Here is a 22,913-nt window from a genome sequence, read left to right as displayed (position 1 = left end):
TCTAACACATGTATCTGTCTATCTATCTATCATCTATCTTACATCCTGACCAAAGTTTCCCTCTCATCGCCACCCAGTCTCTCTTTTCTGCCTTCCCTATTTCCCCCTATCCATTCCTCCTCTTTTTCTATTCAGAAAAGGGCAGGCCTCCTGTGGGTATCAACAAAGTATGGCATATCAAGATGTAGTAAGTCCTCCCCTTGTATTAAGGCTGGACAAGGCAACCCAGTATGAGAATAAAGGTCCCAAAAGCCAGCAAAGGATTCAGAGACAGCCCCTGCTCCCATTGTTAGGAGTCCCACAAGAAGACCAAGCTACACAAATGTGACATGTGCAGAGTACCTGGTCAGTCCCATGCAGGCTCCCTGGTTGTCTGTTGAGTGTCTGTGAGTCCCTGTGAGCCCAGGTTAGTTGATTCTGTGGGTTTTCTTGTGATGTCCTTAAGCCCACTGTTCCCTACAATCCTTCCTCCCTCTCTTCAGCAGGATTTCCTGAGCTCTGCTCAATGTTTGACTGTGGGTCTGCATCTGTTTCCACCAGCTGCTGTGTAAATTAAACCTCTTTGGTGACTATTGGGATAGGCACCAACTCTGCTATACTCAAAGATTGGTGCTAGCATTTTTTGAGAGTCTTGTTCCTTAATCTCTCTACCTTTATCTTTTTAGCATCTTTCTTGGCACTTTCCTCTCTTTCTCTTTTACCATCATTCCTGTTTTCTAGGGTGACCATACTGTTGAATTGGTCTGTATTTAGTGTGCTTTATTTGTCAGATAAAGTTAGATTCCATGTTCAGAAACTACAAATCAGGTTTGATGATGAGCTTGTCATTTTTCCCACACAGAAATGTATGACCCATATAGTCCACTGCATTCTTTCTTTACCCATACTAAACTGGTGACTCTTGATTGAACAAAGGTTTCCAGTAGGAGGGGAAAGATTCCTAATGGATATTGGAGGCAAAGAAAGAGAGTGAAAGGTCTTCAAGTCAAACCCAGGTAATATGGGCGTGAGGCTCAATTTGGTTGAGGGGCCTGGAGCCTGAGGCCTGACCGATTTGCAGTCAGGATGGGGAGAGAGGCAATCTTCTCACAGTAAGGGGGCTGTTAGAGCACTGGTGGTGCTTTAGGTGAGAAGTTAATTAATGAATAATGACTTCTTGGCATCAAGTCAAGTAAATGTGAAACAGCCAGTCAAAGTGCAGAGACAGAATTCTTTCTTTACAATTTTATTTACAAAATGTATTAAAACTTTGTACAATACCTCATGGCAATGAGGTTCAGTAATTATGCCCACACATGCAATTTACACTTTTACGGCCATTAGTTTGCTTGGCAATTTTTCTGTTCACTGAAGTACAGCTTTAACAACAACAAAAAAAGAATTGGAAAATAAATCCTCAAGTGACTACCGCCAAAATCCCATAGCTTGAAGTTAATAGCAGAAATTTGAAGCAATCAACATTTTTAAAACATGCAAGTTTTTTTAAATAACAAACCAATATACCCGCTTCTTAATCTCAGTAAAGTTTCCTCTCTGAAAAACTGATTTGAATCAATAAACATACATTTCTCTTTATACAGTGCCTATGAAATCGTTTGTGTATAGGTTGGTTGGTTTGTTTTATACAACTTCATATTCACACAGAGTTAGCTTCCCGTACTGGGACATTATAGCATTCATAAGTTGAAAAATCACAGTTTCATGAAAACAGAACAAAACAAAGCACAACAGCTTTCTTTTGTGTTCAATACCATTTAAAATTTGACAGGTGAGTTATTTGCTTACGACACACTTTCTGGAATGAAAGTTTATATTACACCTTTCTGGAAATGTTTCATAGGAACGAGAACTCTTCCTTTCTTTTCTAAAGATGAGAGCAAATATGCAGCGAGTCAACTAAGCATCTAAGGGTCACACTTGGGAAATGAAGGTGGGCTTGTAATTTGTACAGTCTGGAAACTTTCCAATGCACGTTATTGATGAGAGCAAACTACTGAACTACATAAAGCATACGTCGTTATATAGGAGGTAATTAGTGAGCGGAGACTATTTCCTCTGACTGTTCTGATGATGCCAACAGCAGGTATGCAATTAGTTACTTGATAGCCCATGGAGCAGTGGAGCGATCTTCGGTGAGTCAGTAGAGAAGCTGCTCCAAGCAAGGACCTGGGAGTGATGCTGAGGTCCCTCAGGTTAGCAATAGGTTTGGGAATGCATCTTAGTCTTTGCAAACTAGAAAAAGACACATGCAGTCTGACGGAGAGCCACAGGCAGGCGGTAACAGGCAACAGCTGGTAAAACAGACCTAGCAAGAGTAAAGTCAGATTGCGAACTGTGGTCTGAACCCACTGGCCTGCCTTGCAACACGGTCCTGTCTCCGTGTTGTACACTTGAAAAGGCATACTTAGCAGAGAAAGCAGAGCTAAACACAGTGTTGTTTCTGAGAAAGATATTCCAAACACGACTGGGAGAATAGGCAGCATTTCCCTCACCTCAATGCTTCTTTACTACTCGGCTATATCGACTTACAATGCACACTGAATCAAGGAAAACAGATCTGTGAGCTGTAATTCCAGGCTTCTTGGAAAGCTCTGGGATCCGTTTTAGGAAAGCACCAAGAGGTATGCCTGATAGTGCCCCCAAACCTTGCTACACACAGAAGTCAACCGTGAAAGCTCTATTAATCCATTCACTTCCGTTTTGGGAAGTTCTCCACACATTCTTCACAAAACTATTGCAAGAACACTAAATCACCATTCAGTCTCTTTCCCAAAGCATTTGAATGTTCTTAAGTGTCACATTTACATTCTAAAGATATACACATATCAGCAACATCGAAAGGAAATAGGGTGCACAGAACATCACCACCAACAGGAAATACTAAAAATATCTGATCAGCAGATCCTAGAAGAAATGCCTATTTGTCTGCCCAAACATGGGGAGGCAGATTTTTTTTAATCAGGAGGAATTACTTCTTTTAGCTAAGATGGTTCTGTTTGCTGAGTTGGAATTAAATTGTGTGTGTGTGTGTGTGTTTGTCTGTATCTGTGTATGTGCATGTATGTGTGTGTATGTGCATGTGTGTACTAAAGAACATGGTTTTGTATATTATGCAGTGGTATCAAAGAATGGCTTTTGTTGAATTGATGTTTTTAATAAGATTTTTTCGCATACTGGAATCTTGCGTGTCCACTTTTTGTTGGTTTTATTTTTTTCAAGCAAAGCAAAACGATTTCAATGATGGTTTGTGTTGTCGCAAGTCTCAGAGTGTTCCATAAGGCACTGAAGGAAAAAAAAATCAGTTTTTCCTATTGAAAGGTCATTGCACCATCAGCAATATTCGTGTCATTCCCGACACCAAGGAGAGTGAAATCTGGCTCAGGATCCTTGAGGCAGCCACATTTTCAGTGATTTCCTCTCATTGCATGCTTCCAGTGGGAAGGGATCTGCAAAGGCAAGGGGACATTACAATGTGAAGGGACTTTTTATTGGGAACCAAGACATGTATTAATGGTTCACTTGACTTTGGACAAAAATGTGACTTTTTTCTTAATCAGCGTTACTGGAGCCATCATTCACCCCCAGTTTGATTGTATATAGACAGCAGGTCTGGTTAAAATTTTCAACTGGATGTGCTTTGGAATAGATTAAATTGGGTGATTTTCTATCATATGCGTGGATTGTAGTAACATGCAGGAAGTCTAACTCAAGACTTTAATCACTCAGGGAGCAGGTATATTAGAAAGTTTTAGTGACATTTAAATAGAGGTAGTCAGGACAAATGCATTGCAGAGCGTATATCCTAATTGCAGATGTGACAAACGTTGTTTGCCTAGGACAGAGGGTATACAACGTACAATGTTACAGTTTATTGAATTTGAATCTATTTTGAATATGAGAAGAAAATTTCTTATTTGTTCCTTGACTTGGGACTGCTCATTTCTCTTAATACCTTCAACCTCAGTGTTTAAAGTCTGAAAGTAACAGAAGGAGTTTAAAGGGATAGCACATTCTAGAAAATAGGCAACAGTGGTGATACCCTTGAAGCAGCTTGGTGTCTCTGGGTACTTGGCCCTGAAATTAGCTGCTTGGTTGAGAGGATGCTGGTAATGCCCTTATTTTCATGGCCTTGACTAGATTTAAGGGATCTGTTGCCTCCAACTGGACACTCAGGATCACACCCCTTATCAACCACCTTTCCATGTATGCTAATGGAACATTCATTTTTTTTCTTGAGTGAACCCTGAATTTAGGTTGAATGAATAACATCATCATCTAACACTGGTCCTGGAATAAACACATATGTGAGAATTTAAAAGATGTGTGCAAATAGCCAAAGGTTAACATGGAAGTAGGAAATGCTCTTCTTTGGTGCCCCCAAATCATGGGTCACTTGTCTCTCTCCTTCTTATAGTCAATGGTATATCCTTATCTGGAGTTATCGCTCTCTTTTCTATAGTTAATGGTATATCCTTATCTGGAGTCATCTCTCTCTTTCTTACAGTCAATGGTATACCCTTCTCTGAACTCATTTCTCTGTCTCTTTCTTACTATTAATGGTATATCCTTATCAGGTCTGGCAAATGGAAGACAGTGACTTTACCTCTCAGTGGCTGTTTCCCGCTTTTAAACGGGGGAGGGGGACACGAAACAGCATAACTACTGAGATGAAAGCTCTCTGAGAAAAAAGAACATCACCACCTCAATTATCCAGAAATTTGTCTCTACTTGGCATAAAATTAGTTCTTTTTCTTCCGCCTTTAAAAAAAATAACTCCCTTAAGCAGTAAAAAAATCTCCAGCAAGAATTTCTGTGCAAGTTGGGCCTGATGGCTCACATCTACGATTCCCAGTACTCAGAGGCTGAGATAGGGTTGCTGTGAGTTTTAGGTCATTCTGGTTACAGAATAAGGCCCTGTCTTAACCTTTCTCTCACTCAAAGAATATCTACATGTAGGATGCCAAAGAAAAGTTGATCACTTGGAAAATATTACTGTTTCATTGGTTAAAACAGAGTAGACCTAGAGGAAAAATGGATCTGCCCCTATTCCAGGCTTGTTGAGGTCTTACAAATGAGAGAAATCAAAAAACATCACTGAAAAAGCTAAAGAAGCTAGGGGTAGATTTCTCTAACCTTGAGGAAACTGGGAGATTTCTAAAATCAGTTAAGATAGCCAAACCCAGGAATCAGTGAGTTGGGGCCACTTGCTAGGGAATGCTTGGAGGTGGAGCTGACTTGTAATGCCTGGTCTGTAACTTAGAGAGGTATCAGGTTGTCAAGAGAACTTCTTCTCCCAAGTGGATGAGCAACAGAATCTGAAACTGAGCAATATATTCTCCTGAGACCAGTAATCATGGCATAGCCACCACCCATAGGAAGTGAGTGGAGACTCCATATCCTTTCTAAGGTGCCTTTTTATTAGACATATTTTATTGGATCTTATTCTTCTGGGTAACTTAAACTGAGTCACACTTCATGATCACTTAATGGTCCTGTAAACTCATAAGACAGGCCCTGATAATTAGCAAGACAAGTAAAACTTTGAGGTACCTTTTCACCTGTATGCTCCTGAATAGACCATGACCACTCAGGCCAACTTAGAAAATGAGAAACAAGGTAAGAGATGAGAAGGTACTAGAGATGTAGGACTTGTTTGGCAATCAAAGGTGAACAGGAGAGGATCTAAGTCTCATAAAGGTAGGATGGCTGGGAAGTTTTTTTTCCAGAGGCTCTTCTCTGGCTTCTTTGTTATGCTAGAGATGACTGCCAAGGAACTGGGTAACTGTGCTGTAACCAAGAAGGTACTGGTGTCTATTAAAATGAAAACTTATCTCAATTGGTTATAATTTTGCTTCACAATAGTAGCACACTCAAGTTGACTCAAAGAAGGCCAGAAAGCTACAAATTACAGCAAGCTAGGTTTTGAGGCATTTGCATCCAGTATGGCACTCTATGCCCTCCCATTTAAGGGCATAAAGACATGTTCAAAGGACTGATAATCTAGTTTTCTCTCTCTCTCTCTCTCTCTCTCTCTCTCTCTCTCTCTCTCTCTCTCTCTCTCTCTCTCTCTCTGTCCCTCTTCCTCCATTCCTTCCTTTTGTTCTCTTTCAGCTTCCCCCTTTCCCTTCCTTTCCTTCTTCTGTATTAGGATCCACATTCTCGTAAGATCCCCCTGCAATTATTCTAGGGATTTAACAAGAGACTGTGGTGATATAGTCATTGGAAAGTAGGACTGTAATTCTTTGATCCCTGATCTGTTGTAAAAGTTTCTTTCTCAAGAAAGCAGGAAAAATATATATAGTTTTATATGGAGTGCACAAGGGTGTGGAGGGTCTATGAAGTTTTCCAAATGACTTTTTAACAATATACGTCAATTGCATTTATTTTTTGTACATGAGTGTACGAATATAAGTGCATCACATTTGTGCCATGCTATGCCCCCCAAGGAAATTTCCCTGAAACTGGAGTTGCAGATGGTTGTGGTCTGCCACGTGGGCACTGGGACCTGAATGCTAGCCCTTTTCGAGAGCAACAAGTGCTCTAAACTGCTGGGCCATCTGATCGCCTTCATGGACAGCCGTGGCATAAAGTTGCTATCTCTTTTCAAATTGGCAGACTCTCACCAAGGTTTCAAGTTTCCTGAAGACTACCAGACTACAGATTGAAGAGGCAGGGCTGCACTTTACACATGAACCTGCCACTAACTAGTTGTATTTGGAAAAGTCACTTGCTGTGACTGAGGTTTAGGTACCCAAGGGAAAATATTGCCTGCTTTGTTTCATCACAACCGAGGGAATAGATGAGACAGAACTTGGAAAACTGCTATTCATTCTTAAGATGTATTAAATAATTGGACTTCAACTCTTTGGGATTTGCAGTGATTGTGCTATGTTGAAAATGCTCCTTTACTATCCTATGAAAAAAGCAAATGATGTGTCCCCAGCTGAACTGTATCATCAACTCAAATCACTAGCACACGAGAACATTAAATGATTGCATGCCAATAGTGCTAATGACAGATGAACTTATGGGTTGAACATTCACAGATATAGTGGAAACAATTTGTTAACAGGTTAGTTCATTGTACTGAGTGTGTAGTAGCCATAGGCTGCAGTCTGTAGGACAACAGGACAACCAGCAACTTCACCAAATCAAATGATGCTTTCCACGGTGATAGTAAATCACTTATTTGGATAAAATGTCTAAAAAATGGACTAAATGTATATTTGTAAGCTTACATATAAGAAGGTCAAAATGTAGAAGTCTTAATAGAAATTAGAGCATACTGACATTTACTAATGAGGTCAAAGTTAGCCATCTAAAATAAGGTATAGGAAGTTGCTAATTGTTCTGTTCCTCTTTCTATAGGCAAGTCAGTTAAGCAAATGTACTTGGAAGGTGGTAAAACTTTATTCTTTTATATACTTGTAGAATGGAGGCATTATTCTAATACATGCTTGCCTAGAAACTTAGATGAGTTATTGGGAGTCAGGTTTTCCTAAGTATTAATTTTGGTTTGGTCACCACAAGGAACCTAGACCCCTACTCACCTGAGCACCATCAGTTCCAAGGAAGGGATAACAAAGGGACTTGAAGATTAAGAAACTTGTTTCATGCTTCCACTGATGAGTTAAAAGAATCACAACTCCTTCATGGAAGCACTTCCCTACCTGAGGTGGCAGGATTTTCTTCTATTTCCTAGTTTAAACCGTAGTTCTAGAATATCTGCTTTCTCTAGAACTGTACTGTCTAACATGGCAGTCTTGGGGCACATGTAACTATTGAACATTTGATACGTTGCTAATATTGCTTGAGGTATGTCCCAAGTACAAAGCATGCCAGATTCCAAAAATTATTATAAATAAAATAACATAAAATGTCTTATTCATTTTTAATATTCTTGTTTAGTTGCCAACACTGAAATGGTATTTTGATATCTTGGTCTCAGTGAAATGAGATACTAGGATTAACTTTACTTGTTTTACTTTTAAAATTATAACCACTAGAACAGTTAAATGTTACTCATGTGGGACACATGTTACTCACATACATTTGTATTGAACAGTACTGCTTTAAGAATTTTTGTTTTTTCTCCTTTTGTGTCACAGACCATAACTTAGTTCTAATTCTGCCTTTAGAAAAGCACTGCTCATTGACAGGAGCACACAATCATTGTTTACAGATAATTAAATAGCAGCAAAGAGACAATGCTAAAAATCAAACCAAAATAAAAAATACAAAACAACAACAACAACAAAATGTTAACACAGAAACTGATTAGTTTACTAGACCTTAACCGTACCCCTAGATCTTAACACTTTCTGTTCCATACACGTTGTAGCCTTCTCTGTAAGTAGCATAATTCTGAGTGTTGGTGGCAGGAGCAGGCTTAAAGTTTTGGGTGTTCTTTGTGAGTTTCATGCGTTTGGACTCTGCCCGGGATTTGTAACAGAATTCTATCAAAGCCACCATCATGGCCAGACCCAGACCTCCGACAAGTATATAGAACACGCCTGCCACATTGCTCAGGCTTAGAGCACTGGTCTTGTCCTAAGAAAAATGAACAAGATGATTAGTTCTTGAGGAAAACAAAGGCAATAGGGCATCATAACACATCACAACAGCATAGGACAGTTCTAAGTTGTAAAATAGCTAAACATTGTGTAAGTGTTAGCACTCAGCTCTGGCAACTGGCTGATGTTTCACAATGACCAGCAAGATGATAGATTATGCTTCTGTTGACAGTTTTACTTCTCACCTAAATGTCCTTTTGTTTTCATTCTTTTTGCCTCTTAGTATCTCCAAATGTTTAACACAGTGTTCAACCATTAAATAAGACATCATTTGTTCAGGGGAACAAAAGAGTAAACACAAGCATAATGTATATCTCTGCCAGCCTAAACACATACCATTTTCCAGAGTTGAGCTGTGGCATCATTCCTATGAATGTAACATTCTTTTCATTTGGGAACGGAAGCACTCTTTCCCCTCTCTGCCTCAAAATGCCCCCTTTCCCCTTGTGACAAACCCTGTGACAAACTTGCTTAACAATTAGTCTGTAAGCTAATAGGTGAGAATATTAGAGGTCCCTTATATTCTTGTGTGGGGATTTACTTCATGGGGATTTGTGGGAAAAGGGTTAAGTCCTCTTTTCTCCCAGTGACTGATAAATTGCCCCCTTGGAGAATTGTTAGCTAAGTTCAAAATCAGGGCAGCAAGTCTTTGTGCTGCTAGAACAAGGGTACAACACAAAGAGTTAGCTTCACTCCATCTTCCTGAAAGTTTAAGGGAGCCATCAGGAGAGTCCATTGTGTCCTCAATTGACTCCACACAAATCAGAAAGATTTTCTAGATTATTGATGACTAAAAACAAAAAGTAAAAAACAAAAAAAATGTTCAGGTCATTTTAAGATTTTACTCCAGGGAATGTAGGACTAATTACAAAAAATGCTCCACCTATCTGTTTTCTATTTAAGATGGAGGAAAAATTGAAGAAGGCGGTCAGTGCCTTTCAGGTCACCCAGCAACTTTCATTAAGCTAGCTGCTCCCATGGAAAAGAAAAAACTGAACTGCTGAACAATAGAAAGAAAAAATTGGTGTATTGAGCCCTACCTTGAGGTAGGACACACCAAGGGCCAGGAGTCTTTCTTTGAAAAAATAAAAATAAAATAGCATTTTGTAGTCTTTTTAGAGGGATTGTAACCATTTTGCTGCTGAAAGAAGTTGAATAGAATACTCATTTTTTAAGCCTGTGAATTTTCAGCATCTTATTTAAATGATGACATAGTGGACAGATGATGGCCATTGCTGACCATCAGTACTGTGGTTCAGCTAGTTCTAATATATTTAAATGGCTTCTGATTCTATTTTCATAGGATCCAACTCTATGCCTGTTTACTGTAATAAAAAGGCCAACTGAAATTGAATTGTATTTAGGAATGCGTGTGGGATGCCTGTTGTCCAAGCCAGCCTTACACATAGTCACTTTTCTAGACTGAATGACAGTTAGATGAACAGTAAGAACGTCTGTCCTTTATTGGACAGCAATCATAGGCGAATAGTAAGAACTTCTGTCCCTTAATGGACAGCAGTTATTTCCTTAAGGAAGCCTACTAGGCTAGCTGTAAGGGTAGTCCATAGTGAATCAAGAAATGGACCAATTCTCTAGAACCTTCCTTCATATATGTATATATGCATGATACTGAATGTGATAAAAGATCCTTTATGATAACCCATGTTATCTGCAGCAGTTACAACAGCTTCAAATTCCATGTGTTTAATTTTTACATAATTCCCTGATGCGGGATGTTGAAAACCAGTAGCAAAATGGTTCACTGCATGGGGAAAATGAGTGGCATTTCATGAAATGAATTAACTGACACCACAATATTAGTTCAGAAAAAGGAAAAGGCAAACATTGAAACTAAAAAGAACTTTCTTTGGGGAGCAAAGGGGGGCAGGAAGGAGGCGGGGAAGAGTGTTCCATGCTTATTAATGTGATGTTAACCTTGACAATGTATACCCTTAAGGAGCATGCGACCAAATTTTCAAAGTATTACATACAGAGATTCAAATGACACCTTTGGAAGAGAAAAGTGTGACAGACTTAATGAGATTTGAGATCCAAACAGGTGCTGAATTTAATATGACAGCAGCTGAGAGGGAGCTAATCATTTTGCTTACAGAGACTGGTCTTTGTTGTTTGTTTGACTGTTTTCTGATGGCAAAGACATAATATATTAATAACCAGTGGTATTTACAACTACAGTCTCTGACACTGCAAGAGATTAAGATAAAGTACTGTCACAACTGGATTTTTTTAGTTAAGGTTGGTTGTTTTCTCTTTGAACTTTCGAAATGTGAACTACAGTAAAACCCCTTTATAACACAGCTCATTATTTTATAGCTTTGGAAGTGCATCGAGCCAGATTGAGTCCCTAACCATAAGAGATCTATATCACAATGGGTTGGTATCATATGGTAGGCCTGTGAGGCTGGTATTTGTATTATTCCTACAGTGCTGGTGTTATGAAGGGGTCCCACTGTGGCAGGGTGTGTGTGTTGGGAAGGAAAGCCGTTTTGGGGTAGAAAATAAACAGTGGGTCAAAATGTGATTGCTAATCAGTACAAAAAAGACCTTCAGCGACTGACCTTACTCCCGGAGTCCTTGGCTCCACATTCCCCCTTATCGTACCACCATTTGTTTTTCAGCTTGTCTAAGATGCCTTGTTCACTGAGTTTCAATACTGCAAGGTTTACAGGCGTTCTTCACGTGGGAAATAACATAAATAACATTATATTATGTTATTTTATGTTATTCAAGCTTCAAACTACTTTAAAACTATAGAAAGCGATAAAGCAGGGGGCCCTGGCCACAGAGTAATTTTAGACACTGCAGGCAACCTGAGCATTTCCTTATAAAAAGTTAACACTACAGCAACGCTATATTTACCAGGGCCTGCCCATATCGCTTTGAGTAATCGGCACACACTGTTAAATAATGAGGATAGAAAAAAGGCACTCCTCAGATAGACTGTGTGTAGTGAGGAGGGTCTCCCCTCAAGTGACAATCGTCGGCGGCAGCTTGCAGTAGCTTTGTGATGGAAGTGTGTTAGGTTTGATCTAACCGGGTGTCTTGTTGTACTTCCAGACAGAAAGCAAGTTATGGGTGTGGGAGGGGGCTAGGAAGGGGGCAGGACTATAAAGGGAAACATTTGTATATTGTGGACCAAGACAAATGGATGAATCTGAACAGAAAACAAATCCTGTATAAACAACATGCCTTTGGATTAATTGTCCCCTATTACACAAATCTATTGTTCAGCTGAAAATGATCTACTGAAGAACCGAACTACACACATACCCTCATGCAACAACCAGACATTCCAATTCCTATGCATACACTACTCTTAACATTAAAGGTTCAATGTATACCTTCAAATTTTTGATGAGGAACATTTTCAATAGCAGAAAAACAGGCCCATGGGATGTTTCTGAGTTACTGATTGTATATCTCTCTGATATGCCTACCATCAAGTCAGATCCCCAGAAAGTGTAACAGGGTCTTTCAAAGTGAAATATTAGTACATCATTATGTAAAATGGCCAACTGTCATTGCCACTGTTGAGTGGTACTTTTGGGAAATAGTTTGATAAAATAAGACCTCTTTATATGAGAGACTAATATATCTTTAGGAGGCTAGGTTATTGCTCCCCCTGGTCCTCCAATACTCAATGTATAAAGACTGTATTTGGAATCATTGGGCACAATGTGTGAAATCTTACTGGTCTTGTATCAATGATTTTTCTTCCTGAGAGTTTTCTTTGGCTATCAGATAGCAATAGTGACCACTACCCTTTCTTCTTCTTATAGCTATTGAATTTAAAATGAAGTCTCTCTAATAACTTTGAACAAAAAATGTGTTATATGGAAAGGGTGGCCTTATTCTATGATGAGGCAATAAACTGTGTTCAGGTTCTTGCCAACAGTATTGTCAATGCTAGGGTTTCTTGGTCTAAAGTTACTGACTTTAAAGGAAGAAGTCACACAAATTTATGTAACTATGGGCATGCTGTAACATTTCTTTGCTTCCTTTGGATAAGTTGGACCTATTAACATACCTGGTTACAAACAAGACTTCTTATAATCACAGAGATCTGGTTTCTTCCATATCAACTCTCAAAAATTTTTGTTTATTTTTCCATTTGCAGTTGAGAGCAGAGGGATCATGTCAGTGTGAGAGATTCTGGGATTTGTATCTTCATTTAAGAATAATATGCAATTTCAGATTACTTGGATTGGAAAAGCAATAAACTTTTAATAGCAAGGAGGTGACACTCTGTTCATTAGTGTAGGGCATGGTAGCCAGAATATCTTCATTCTGTGCCTTACAAGGAAATTGAGATCCTTTCATACTTTAAACAAGTTCCTTCCATCCTAGGTTTCTTGAGTATTAACCAGAATTGTAACAAGGCATATGCAAAAGTTTGATCCTTCTTAAGATAGTATTGACATTGAAAGTTGTGTCTTAGATTATTTCAAAGGTCAGCAAGGCCATATATGGCCCCAAGAGCAATGTGGAAATTGCCTTCTCCCCTCTTTGTCTATTATTTGTTATGGAATCACCATCACTTCTCTCCCAGTGCTATGCTTTGAGCCAGATTCTGGTGTGAGATGCAGCATGGTGAAAGTTGCCTCTAGATATAGGACACGATGCTTTCCAATGGCTTGAGAGGTGACCTGGGTTCATCAGGTCTATATATCCTTTCTATACTTCCTTTTTATTGCAAAAGGTTCAGTGGCTACTCATTGCTCTCTGACTGTGTCCTTATCAGGCCTCATTCTCCTTCAAGGTTCTGCATTGTTAAAAATACCTCATTCAATTTGTTCAGTACTGCTGCTTTTATTAGATCTTAGGAACAGTGCAGCCTGATTAACATTACCCCACTAGGGTTAATAGAAGCTTCCATCCTCTAGTTACCCTGGTTTTAGAAGATGTTCATAAACATTTAAGTGTCATAGATTGATAAAAGTGGAATATGTGGGTTTAGAGCAGTGCTTCTCAAAATGTGTTTCAGGGACCGTGGGGGAATCATTGAAACCGTTTCATTAGAGGATCCATGAAGTCAAAGTATTTTATACTGATACTAAGGCCCTTTCTCACTATTATTCCTTCATGATATAAAAATTCCTTAGAGGCTACATGATATGTGAAATCATAACAAATTGAATGAAGAAATAGAAATGATATTCTCATCCTTTAATATAAGCTAAATATTAAGATATCTGCAAAATAAACCAGTTTTACTTTGTATCTGTTTTTTGAAAATACTTGTTTTCATAAAAGTATATTATTTATGTTAAAATGTACTGTGTTATTTTAAAAATAAATCAGTGCACATATTCCTTTAAAATTTTGTAGTTTCCACTTTTGACATGATGAATATTAATAGATACAACAAACATAAACAAAATATTTTCAGATTTTTTGCAATGAAATTTAAGAATATGAAGAGACCTGGAACACAATGTTTTGTAAGCACTGCTCTGGAGAATGGATGAGTTTTTTTGTGATGGGGCTTATTCTGAGCTGTCAACTGAATTCTCTTGCCTAAGCTCAGTTTAGTATCTCAGCATATTAGTGTTCTCCTTCTGTCAAATGGCTTATGCCTGCCCTGGGTCATTCAGTAGCTTTCACAGAACAGGTAGTAACTGTTTCCTATTCCACTTTACAGTGCAGGCTACCTTAGTGTAATAGCTTTTGAACAGGCAGGCAGGGCAGGGCCTTTTGTCCTCCAGTGGACATTTGGTAATGCCTGGTGTCATTTTTGTTGTCAAAAATGGGCTAGGGAATGATACAGGCATTCAATAATGGCAGAGGCCATGCAAGCTGATAAATATCCTATAATTACAGGAAAGTCTCCACAATAACGAATACATACTTTGGTTCCAAAGGCCTCTAGAGTTGAGCCTGAGAACATCCAGATCTCCTCTGAGATATAGACATAGTAAAGAACTCTGACAAATCATAGACCCCTAGAAGGTTAGTCTTTGATTAGAAAAACACAAAAACAAAAACCCTCAAACAACCCAGTGTTAATGAAATTTGGCTGCGAAACAAAGTGCTCTTGGGAACTTCAAAATAGAAATGAGGGCCAAACCAAACATTTCATTCAGCAGCACACCCAAGGAACATAAAAGTTGTCATTAGAAATCACAGGTAATGCCACTGAACAAGGAGAGGAGAACTATGAAGAGAAGAAAGCTCTCCAGTTGTGTGTTTCTGTGGGATAAAGTTTCCAAAATGGCAAAGTAAGCATGTTTTGACTCATATGGGTTTCTCCCTTCCTGTGCCTTACTGGATTTATTGTGAAGTCTAACTCAAGTCAGCTAAACACACACACACACACACACACACACACACACACACACACACACACACACACACTGGTGTTTGGAAGAAAAGAGAATTAGGTGTGCATTTGGTCATTTTAGATGTTGTTTTTGTCAGGGCGTTGTTTTTTCCCCTCCTAGATCAAATGTTTTCTCTTCTCCCTCCATTATCTTTTATCTTGCCTTATTTCTGGGTCTGTCTTGTGACTCCTTCTATACCACGTGCTTCTCAAAGGTATGGATCGTAGCTTATACTTTTGTTGCCTCATCCATTCTATTTTCTCAGTAAACCAGCATTTGAAAGATAACTCAGTTTTTTATTTTTCGACCTAGTTCCTTTACATAATTACAATAGTCAATTTTATTATTGCTTGTTTAATGGTCACCCCAAGAAGGCAAATTTATGGTCCTCACTTTATAAATTATAATACTGAAACACACAGGGGTCAAGCAATCTTCCCCCAATATATCACAGGGCAGGCCAAAAGGCAAATGAATATACATTGAATTCTCTTCTCTGCATTACCCACTGAATCATAGACAAGAGTAGGTAACTCTCTTCATTTATCTATTCGAATTTAGATGTCCTTAACGATTTTTTTCAGGGACCCTGATTCTCCAAATAACTATCAGTCTAGCAAGGGTGTATGTTCCAGCTGGGACCTTTTACTGTGATGCAGCAATGCTTCTCATCGGTAATGTCTTGAACAATTACCGAAGGCCCTTGACTGCTACCTGAGAGAATTAGAAGTCAGAAATATTTATTGTGTTCACCTCAATAGAGAGCAGAAAGAATTGAACAAAGTAGGTCAGATTTCTATCACAGAAATTAGCCAGGCTGTTGCTGTCTGAAGGGTTTGCTATGAACTGTGTGCTGAGCAGTACCCTTGTTAGATGGAGACATTGGTCAGAAAGCTGAAGGAGATATCTGGAAGGTTTTCTGATGAAATTTGATGGGATCTGGGAATATCCCCAGGCCCCATATATTCTTCACTATTTCTAACATTCCACTGTAAAAATTTCACACTGTTAATTTTGAGGAATGTGGGGTTTTTTAAAGTATGAAACTTCCTGAGATATTGGAAATGAAGAAATTGAAGCAACTTGGTATTCTACTTTGTTTAAAAAATGTTTGGGGGTTGGGGCAAGAACATAAAGTTCTCCAGAGAAGAAAATATTTTATGGCACAGAAATCATGAACAGGATTATGGGCATCTATGAATAAGTCTCTAAAATATGTGAACACAATGGTGATCTGTATCAGCATATCTATTTCTGAGTATGGAGGAGCTGCCATTTGTTTATTGTCTTTTAGTATAGGAAGAATATTGTAATTTATAAAGCTTTGATGATTGATTCTCTTTTTTACATTTTTAAATTATATATTTAAATTAGAAACAAGCTTACTTCCCATTTTTAAAAATGTTTATTTTTTAAACTCCCCCCATGTGTGTGTGTGTGCACATGTACAATAACACATGTGGGCAGGTCAGAGGAGAACTTGTGGGAGTCAGTTCTATCCTTTTACCTTCATGTGGATTCTGGAGGTTGAACTCTGGTCATCAGACTCAAAAACAGGTGCCACTACCCATTCAACTCTCTCCCTCCCTCTCCTTGCTCTTCCTCTCTCTATTCTTCTGTTGCCCAAGCTGGCCTTAGCTTTCATATTTAGCTGAGGCTCACACTGAATTCTTCTTCTTTCTGCCTTTACCTCCCAAGAATTGAGAAGATAAATAAGTGCCAAGCAAGCCTTACATGAATTGTATTTTCTTTTTCTCTGCTAAGATTTATTCACTTATTACTATAAAGTGCTGCATGTATGCCTGCACGCCATAAGAGGGTACCAGATCTCATTATAGATGGTTGTGAGCCATCATGTGGGTGCTGGGAATTGAACTCAGGACATCTGGAAGAGCAGCCAGTGCTCTTAATCTCTGAGCCATCTCTTCAGCCCCAAGGATTGAATTTTCAAAGAAAATATGATTAGATGAGAAACATTTCTGCTTGTCATGCATCTACACATGGCAATAACTCAGCTGCAAAGGATTGCATGTATATACAGTCCAGACACAGCCTATCCAGGTGATGGTTGTCTAAATTCTAAGCTCTGACTCAGCCAGCCATTTCAAGGAATCAATGTTGTCTTAGCAATGGTAAATCTTACACATGGAGATATTTTAAGCATAAGAATATAACTTTTTTGTTAATGTAGACTATATTATATAACCAAAATAAATAAGCCTTTGGTTAAAACAACTGCTTAGTTTATTTTAAAATTTTATTTCCTTAACTATGTAGAATAATAAATGAAGCATCTTGGAGTCATGTTGTGTTCAAACAGAGTTATGTAAGTGTGCTGAGCCTGTCTATAGGGGAAAAGAATAGAAGTTGGGTCTAGTAAGTTCATTACCAAATTAGCATCCTCAAGTAATATTGTGACTTAGAATTCATGAGAGAAGAGTTAAATTGTGAATATGACTCTGATCCTGGGAAATATATAATCTCATGCTATAGTGTGCTGTGATTTATTAATTGGAAAGACTGGACGATGTATTCTGCTCTAAACACTTCCTGTTTCTCAACAGGAATACAGAAGAGCAAATGCTTGGCTAATTTAATGATTCCTGAAGATCTTCAATGGCTGCCCTAGGAGGAATAGATATATGTGCCAATATCTAGGTTATAGAAAAAGAAAAGAACACACAGATGCAAAATAATTAATGAGCAAGGATGGCAAATTTATAGATATAATTAGAGACTTGCTCTGACAACACAATATCTAAGTGATGAAAATGGAAATGATCACAAATTAAGTTGGAGAAATTTCTATCACCTTGTCCTGCATTCAAATGTTTCCTTCTAAGTTACTAATTCCTGCTTTTTGCTACCTTTCTGAATAATCCCTATGGGATATCTTCAGCCCAGTGGAGAGAGAAAAGTTATTCTCCACTTTCTTGGCCATTTTTTGAAACTGAGACTGCTTCTGGAAATCATGGTGATCAGTTATCCAGATGGTAGTGCACCACCCTCCTTAGTCTTTCATTCTGGCCACTCTTGGAGAAGCTATAGTATCACTTCACATAAGAAGTATGTGTAAGCAGGGGCAGATATAATTGCACAGGTTTGTTGGAGTCAATTGGTAGTTAAGAAAGAGAGAAGAATTCTTGCATGGTAGATAGGATCTACCATGAGGCCCTTTGTATTCTTTTTTTGTTAGTTAACATGAGATATGTGTAGTGTGAAGAGATTTACTTGTCTATGTGCCAGCTATTGGAAGCTGTGACAGTTCCAAACATGCCCTAAAGTGTGCAAGTGTATGGAGTCATTAAAAATATTCTATCTCCCCACTTTTCATTGGAGTTCCTGCATGTAGGATTGCAGCAGAATAAAGATTCATGTCATTTCAAACTTTGTGCCTTTAGATCACTAAGAGTCATCTCCATACCCTTTGACTGTTGCCATTACTAGACTCTGACTGTTCAAGTGACCTTCATTTCCACAGAAGAAGATCCAATGATTTGCAGAGTTATGCACAGCTTAACTGCTAGAAGCTACCTCTGAGAGAGTATTTATAACCATGTAGTTCACAGATACAGCTCAAACCTATTTAACTCCTTGCTAATGGGATCATAATTTAATATAAGTGCAAAGAGCAAATTCAATAACGCATACATATAACATTAGGAGTTGAAAGCTGTGAGTAATTTTTCTAAGGGCCTAACAATGCTAATGACTGAAATGTATTGATGAACATCTGTGCTTTCATGGCAGCCTCAGAAGTAAACTTGAAATATGGAGTTAAAATCAGTGGCATTTCCATATGGTAGCCTCTCATATTCAGAACAAGAGAAACTTTATTCCACAGATCATAGATTTCCCCGATGGATTTCTGTCAAAAACTAGATGTCTGTCTGACTTACTCCTATAAAACAGGAATACAAAATAATTACTGGTCATGGATTATTTCACATAGGCTAAATTGTCTGAGAAGATTCCTTACTAAATTTGTTCGCATAAGAGGGAAGGGGACCAGGGAAGATACTAAGGTGAATAAATAATTGATATGTTTCACTGAAAAATTCCATTTTAAACGTGACTCCCACTTATTATTCAAGTAAGATTAAAAATTTCATTTTAACATGAATCAGAAGTTCAAACTATCAGTTTGGTGTTCATTATGTATAAGAGTGTTTTCTTTAGTTTATTCCATCAGTATCAAGAAAGGCCATAAACTCAAATGGGAAGTGTTTCTGAAAACATGTAAGTCTTCAGGCTACAAAGTCTTAACTTGTGTCTAAATATAGACTGAAATAAATGTAGCTATATATCAGACCTACCGACAAACTTGGTACAGATTGCTGGATCAAAGGTACATGCCAATCTCTTCCAGCACACATTTTGGCAACCACACATCATTCCTCCATTTCTAATAGTGATGCTAGACAGGAAACACTAGCAGTTTTACTATGAGTGTCTGTGTATATATATAGGCATATATATACATATACACTATATATATGATTATATACACATATGTATATATAATATGTACATAATAAAATACAATATTCTATTGTTTTAAATATATTTTGAGAAGTATTTAAGTGCTAGATAAAATGAATAAAAACTAAATTCAACAATTAGACCACATTTTGCCACCTCAGACTAATAGGTACCAGCCTCAAGTGCCAAGGGCCAAATGCTATACCGCTCTCTAAAAAGTAAAGAGAATGGATTTTAACTGTTTTCCATAAAATTTCCCACCACCCTATTCCACCAACCCCCAACTCCCACCCTAATAAAACATAATTTATGTGCAGCAAATCTTTCATGTTTCTTTTACATGGCTATCCTACCTTTTAGACAGTATAGTTCTACAACCTCTTCAAATGAAATGAAACCCAGTGATTTGATCTTCAAGGGAAAGAAAGGGTATAGATATGCATCATTTCAATCTTTGCCATGGCAATAGTGTTCTTCCTCTTGGCAAGTGGGTAACATCATTCTTACCTTCTTGCTTTTCACTCCTGCTGTTCTTTCTGTAGTTCTGTTGTTGAATATTTTGGTTGTTTCTCAATAAGAAACATATTTATATTATCAGGATAACAACATATGCAATCAATTATTTCCTAATTATAGAAATCATGTTAAGGCCACACAGTCTATTGTTTTTAAGTCAAAGAACAAAATAAACAGTATTTTCTTTGTGGGTTACATTTTTTTCAATGGTAGAATTTATTTTTTTTAGAATCATATGCAAAATCATTGGTTTTTGTAGTACTGGATTGGTTCAGTTCTTAAGATCCCTTGCTTGAAGCAGCCATTTGAGAGAAAGTGAGGATTTGTTCTTGGGAGGAATCCCTGAGTAAGTTCAAGGAGTAAATTTAGTCACTACCATGAAAGAAAACTGTCAGCATCTTCATATTTCCAGGAGGCAGTCCCAGCACAGAAACATGCAAACCAATGAAGAGGATAGTATACTCACCCTACTCCTTGATCCCAAACCAGTCTTGGGGATTCACAGGAACTTCTGCTAAGACCCAGGAAGTGTCATCGTTCTGTAATGGTTCTTGCCTATACACATAACAGTGTCAATAAAGTGTCATTGGGATCCATCTTAACCCTGGGTATCCAAAATTTGTCAACCTGTAGGAATGGCTCCTGCCAATAAAAGATCCATTCTGTTGCAGATAAAGGCAGATGCAGATTCATATCCATTCCCTAAGGCCCAAGATTGTCAAAGAATTCTGGGTGTGGAAGAGAAGTGATTAAGAGATGGTGGTATAGGAGAGGAAAATTGTAGACATACAGAGGAGAAGAAATACATATAAAACTGACGATCTCACTTATACATGTGGGAAAAACAGTTACAGTCTCATTCATCTAGGTATCACCAACTATGGATCTGAGGGAATTTAGCAACAGGCTAAAAGCCATTTTTTTTACTGTCTCTGAATAGAAGACTTGCTAAGCAAATGCATAGACATTAAAAAAAAGATTGCTAGAGATAAGGAAGAGGAAGCAAACTGTTGAATTTCTTAAGAGAACAAACTTTAAATGTACTTTAAAAGCACAGATGAAAATAGATAAAATTAATTTTAATTTCAGGGAGCCTTTGAATCTATTAAAATAAATTCCGTGATTTTTTTCAATGTGTGTGGCACACATTTTTCAATTTTTTCTAATTCTTATATGTTTCAATTTCAACTGCTTCTTAAATTGATATTCACACCATAATGATCATCCCATTACTATTTAAATAATGGTGGTTTCCCTGCATAGCCTTTTCTCTTTCATTTCCCTATATGCCTTACAAGTGAAGGTACCTAGGTTTGGTACAATTCTTACTGCAGTCAAGGAGTTCAGAATGGTTCCATTTAAACATTTGGTTTCACTGTTCTCAAAGGCACACAATATGTGCTGTTTTTCACTGTCAAAAGTATAGATACTGAAAAGTCTATTTAAATCCAGTGATACAAATCTATACTGAGATGGGGTAAAGTTTGTAATATCTTATCACTCCGAGGCAAATATCTTGTTTTACTGACATTGCTTGCTCTGCTAAGGTAAAGGTATATAGGAAAGCTGAGCTGGCATCATGAAGATAGGTGGGTGGAGTGACTAAAAGAATGTAAAAATGTCTCATGTTTGATAGATAGCTATGGAAGAAGGTTGATGTCCTTCTATGGGGACTCAGCAAAATCATTATCTGCTGTGTTTTACAATAACACACTTTCACTTGGCTGTCTCGCAAACAACCTGGTAATCTGAGTTTATAGCTGAAACAACCTACAGCCTCTTAATTATTGCATTTTCACATGTGCTGCAATAAACCACTAACACAATAAGATAATTTGTAGGTTGAAAATCCCCAAACTACAGTCCTTATTTCCATGTTATTTCCCTGTACATTTATAGATGATCAAGGACTAATCAGGTATAATTTGACCAGGATTTACCAGACCAGTCTTGAGACACTGGGAAAGGCAAGCAGTTTTTTGTTCTAGCCTAAAGGCCTGGTTCAAGGCTGCTCCAACTAATGACCTTGTTCTTAAGTCATTGTATTCAGAAAAGAAAAGCGCATCTACCACATTAGTTTAAGAGTGTACTCATTTTTATCAGCATAAAAACTTGCTATTCTCTCCATAGCATAGTAACTTTTATAGACTATGCTCAGAATGCATGATGTCTCATGTTAGAGAAGGAAAAGTCAACAATTTAACATAATTGCCCATTTATCATAATTTAAAGGTTGTAGAAGCAAGACAGAGAGATAAGTAATACAGGTATTTTCCCCCTTTCCTGGTTTCAGAGATAATAGGTGTAAAAGTGTTTTTGAAATAGTAGAAGCACTTATAAATGTCAGGCCTTGTGATTATTGTCATTTTTAGTAATCAGTACTGAGGGCTAGAATGGCTTAAATGTGCCATTTGTGTAGTAACCAAGGTGATTGAGAATGAACCTGATTCTTATAGAAACTTAGCACATGCAATCAGATTCGCATCATTCATTGGGTGGGTGGCTTCAATAATTTTCTCTCTGCAATATTATCAGAAGGTGTGAGCCTGAAAGTCAGAAGAGATGTGTGATGGCATTGATTATGTGACCTTCTCAAAATCAACACCATCTTTGGGTCTCACTTTCCTGAGAAATGATGCTATCTATAATCAGTGGTCATTTGTTGTTAACTGGGAACAAGAGTCAATAGAGAAGTGTAATTCTCAGCCATTTTACTAATAGGGTAAAACTTCCTTGATATGAACTAGCACAAGGGAAGAATTGTCTGAATGAATGATGAAAATCCTCAATTACAAAATAAGTCGGAAGCATGGCATTTTCTTACTTTGGTTCTACTTTGATATTCAGACCAGCTATAAAACATTGCTTTATTGGAGACCTATCATAGTAGATAGGTTTCTAATGAGTCTGATTATATCTGATGAGTGCTCCCAACATTGAAAAAAATGGTTTGTTCTCTCAAGGAAAAATTCAACTGACAGTATAGTCTAAATTCTTCATT

General features: G+C 37.8%; 1 protein-coding gene across 7 annotated transcripts in view; it reads right to left on the bottom strand.

The window, feature by feature from the left end:
* Window positions 1–1,209: 1,209 nt before the first annotated feature.
* Gria3 (glutamate ionotropic receptor AMPA type subunit 3) overlaps window positions 1,210–22,913 on the bottom strand; it is a 271,976-nt gene continuing 250,272 nt past the window's right edge. For 3 of the 7 annotated variants that reach the window (XM_013118241.3, XM_013118240.3, XM_005076818.4), the window contains 3 exons: window positions 11,153–11,267; window positions 8,303–8,550; window positions 1,210–3,446 (listed from right to left, as the gene is read on the bottom strand). In XM_013118241.3, coding sequence (XP_012973695.1) covers window positions 8,305–8,550; window positions 11,153–11,267 — 361 coding nt within the window. In that variant the 3' untranslated portion in view covers window positions 1,210–3,446; window positions 8,303–8,304. Of the gene's footprint in view, window positions 3,447–8,291; window positions 8,551–11,152; window positions 11,268–22,913 lie in introns of those variants that run through there. The other 4 variants (XM_021231035.2, XM_013118242.3, XM_005076820.4 and 1 more) reach the window with 3 other exon arrangements.

The sequence above is a fragment of the Mesocricetus auratus genome, unplaced genomic scaffold (assembly GCF_017639785.1).
Source record: "Mesocricetus auratus isolate SY011 unplaced genomic scaffold, BCM_Maur_2.0 Super-Scaffold_100003, whole genome shotgun sequence".
Classification (NCBI taxonomy): Eukaryota; Metazoa; Chordata; class Mammalia; order Rodentia; family Cricetidae; genus Mesocricetus; species Mesocricetus auratus.
Note: the sequence above shows the minus strand (reverse complement) of the source record. Positions and strands in the feature narration are given on the sequence as shown.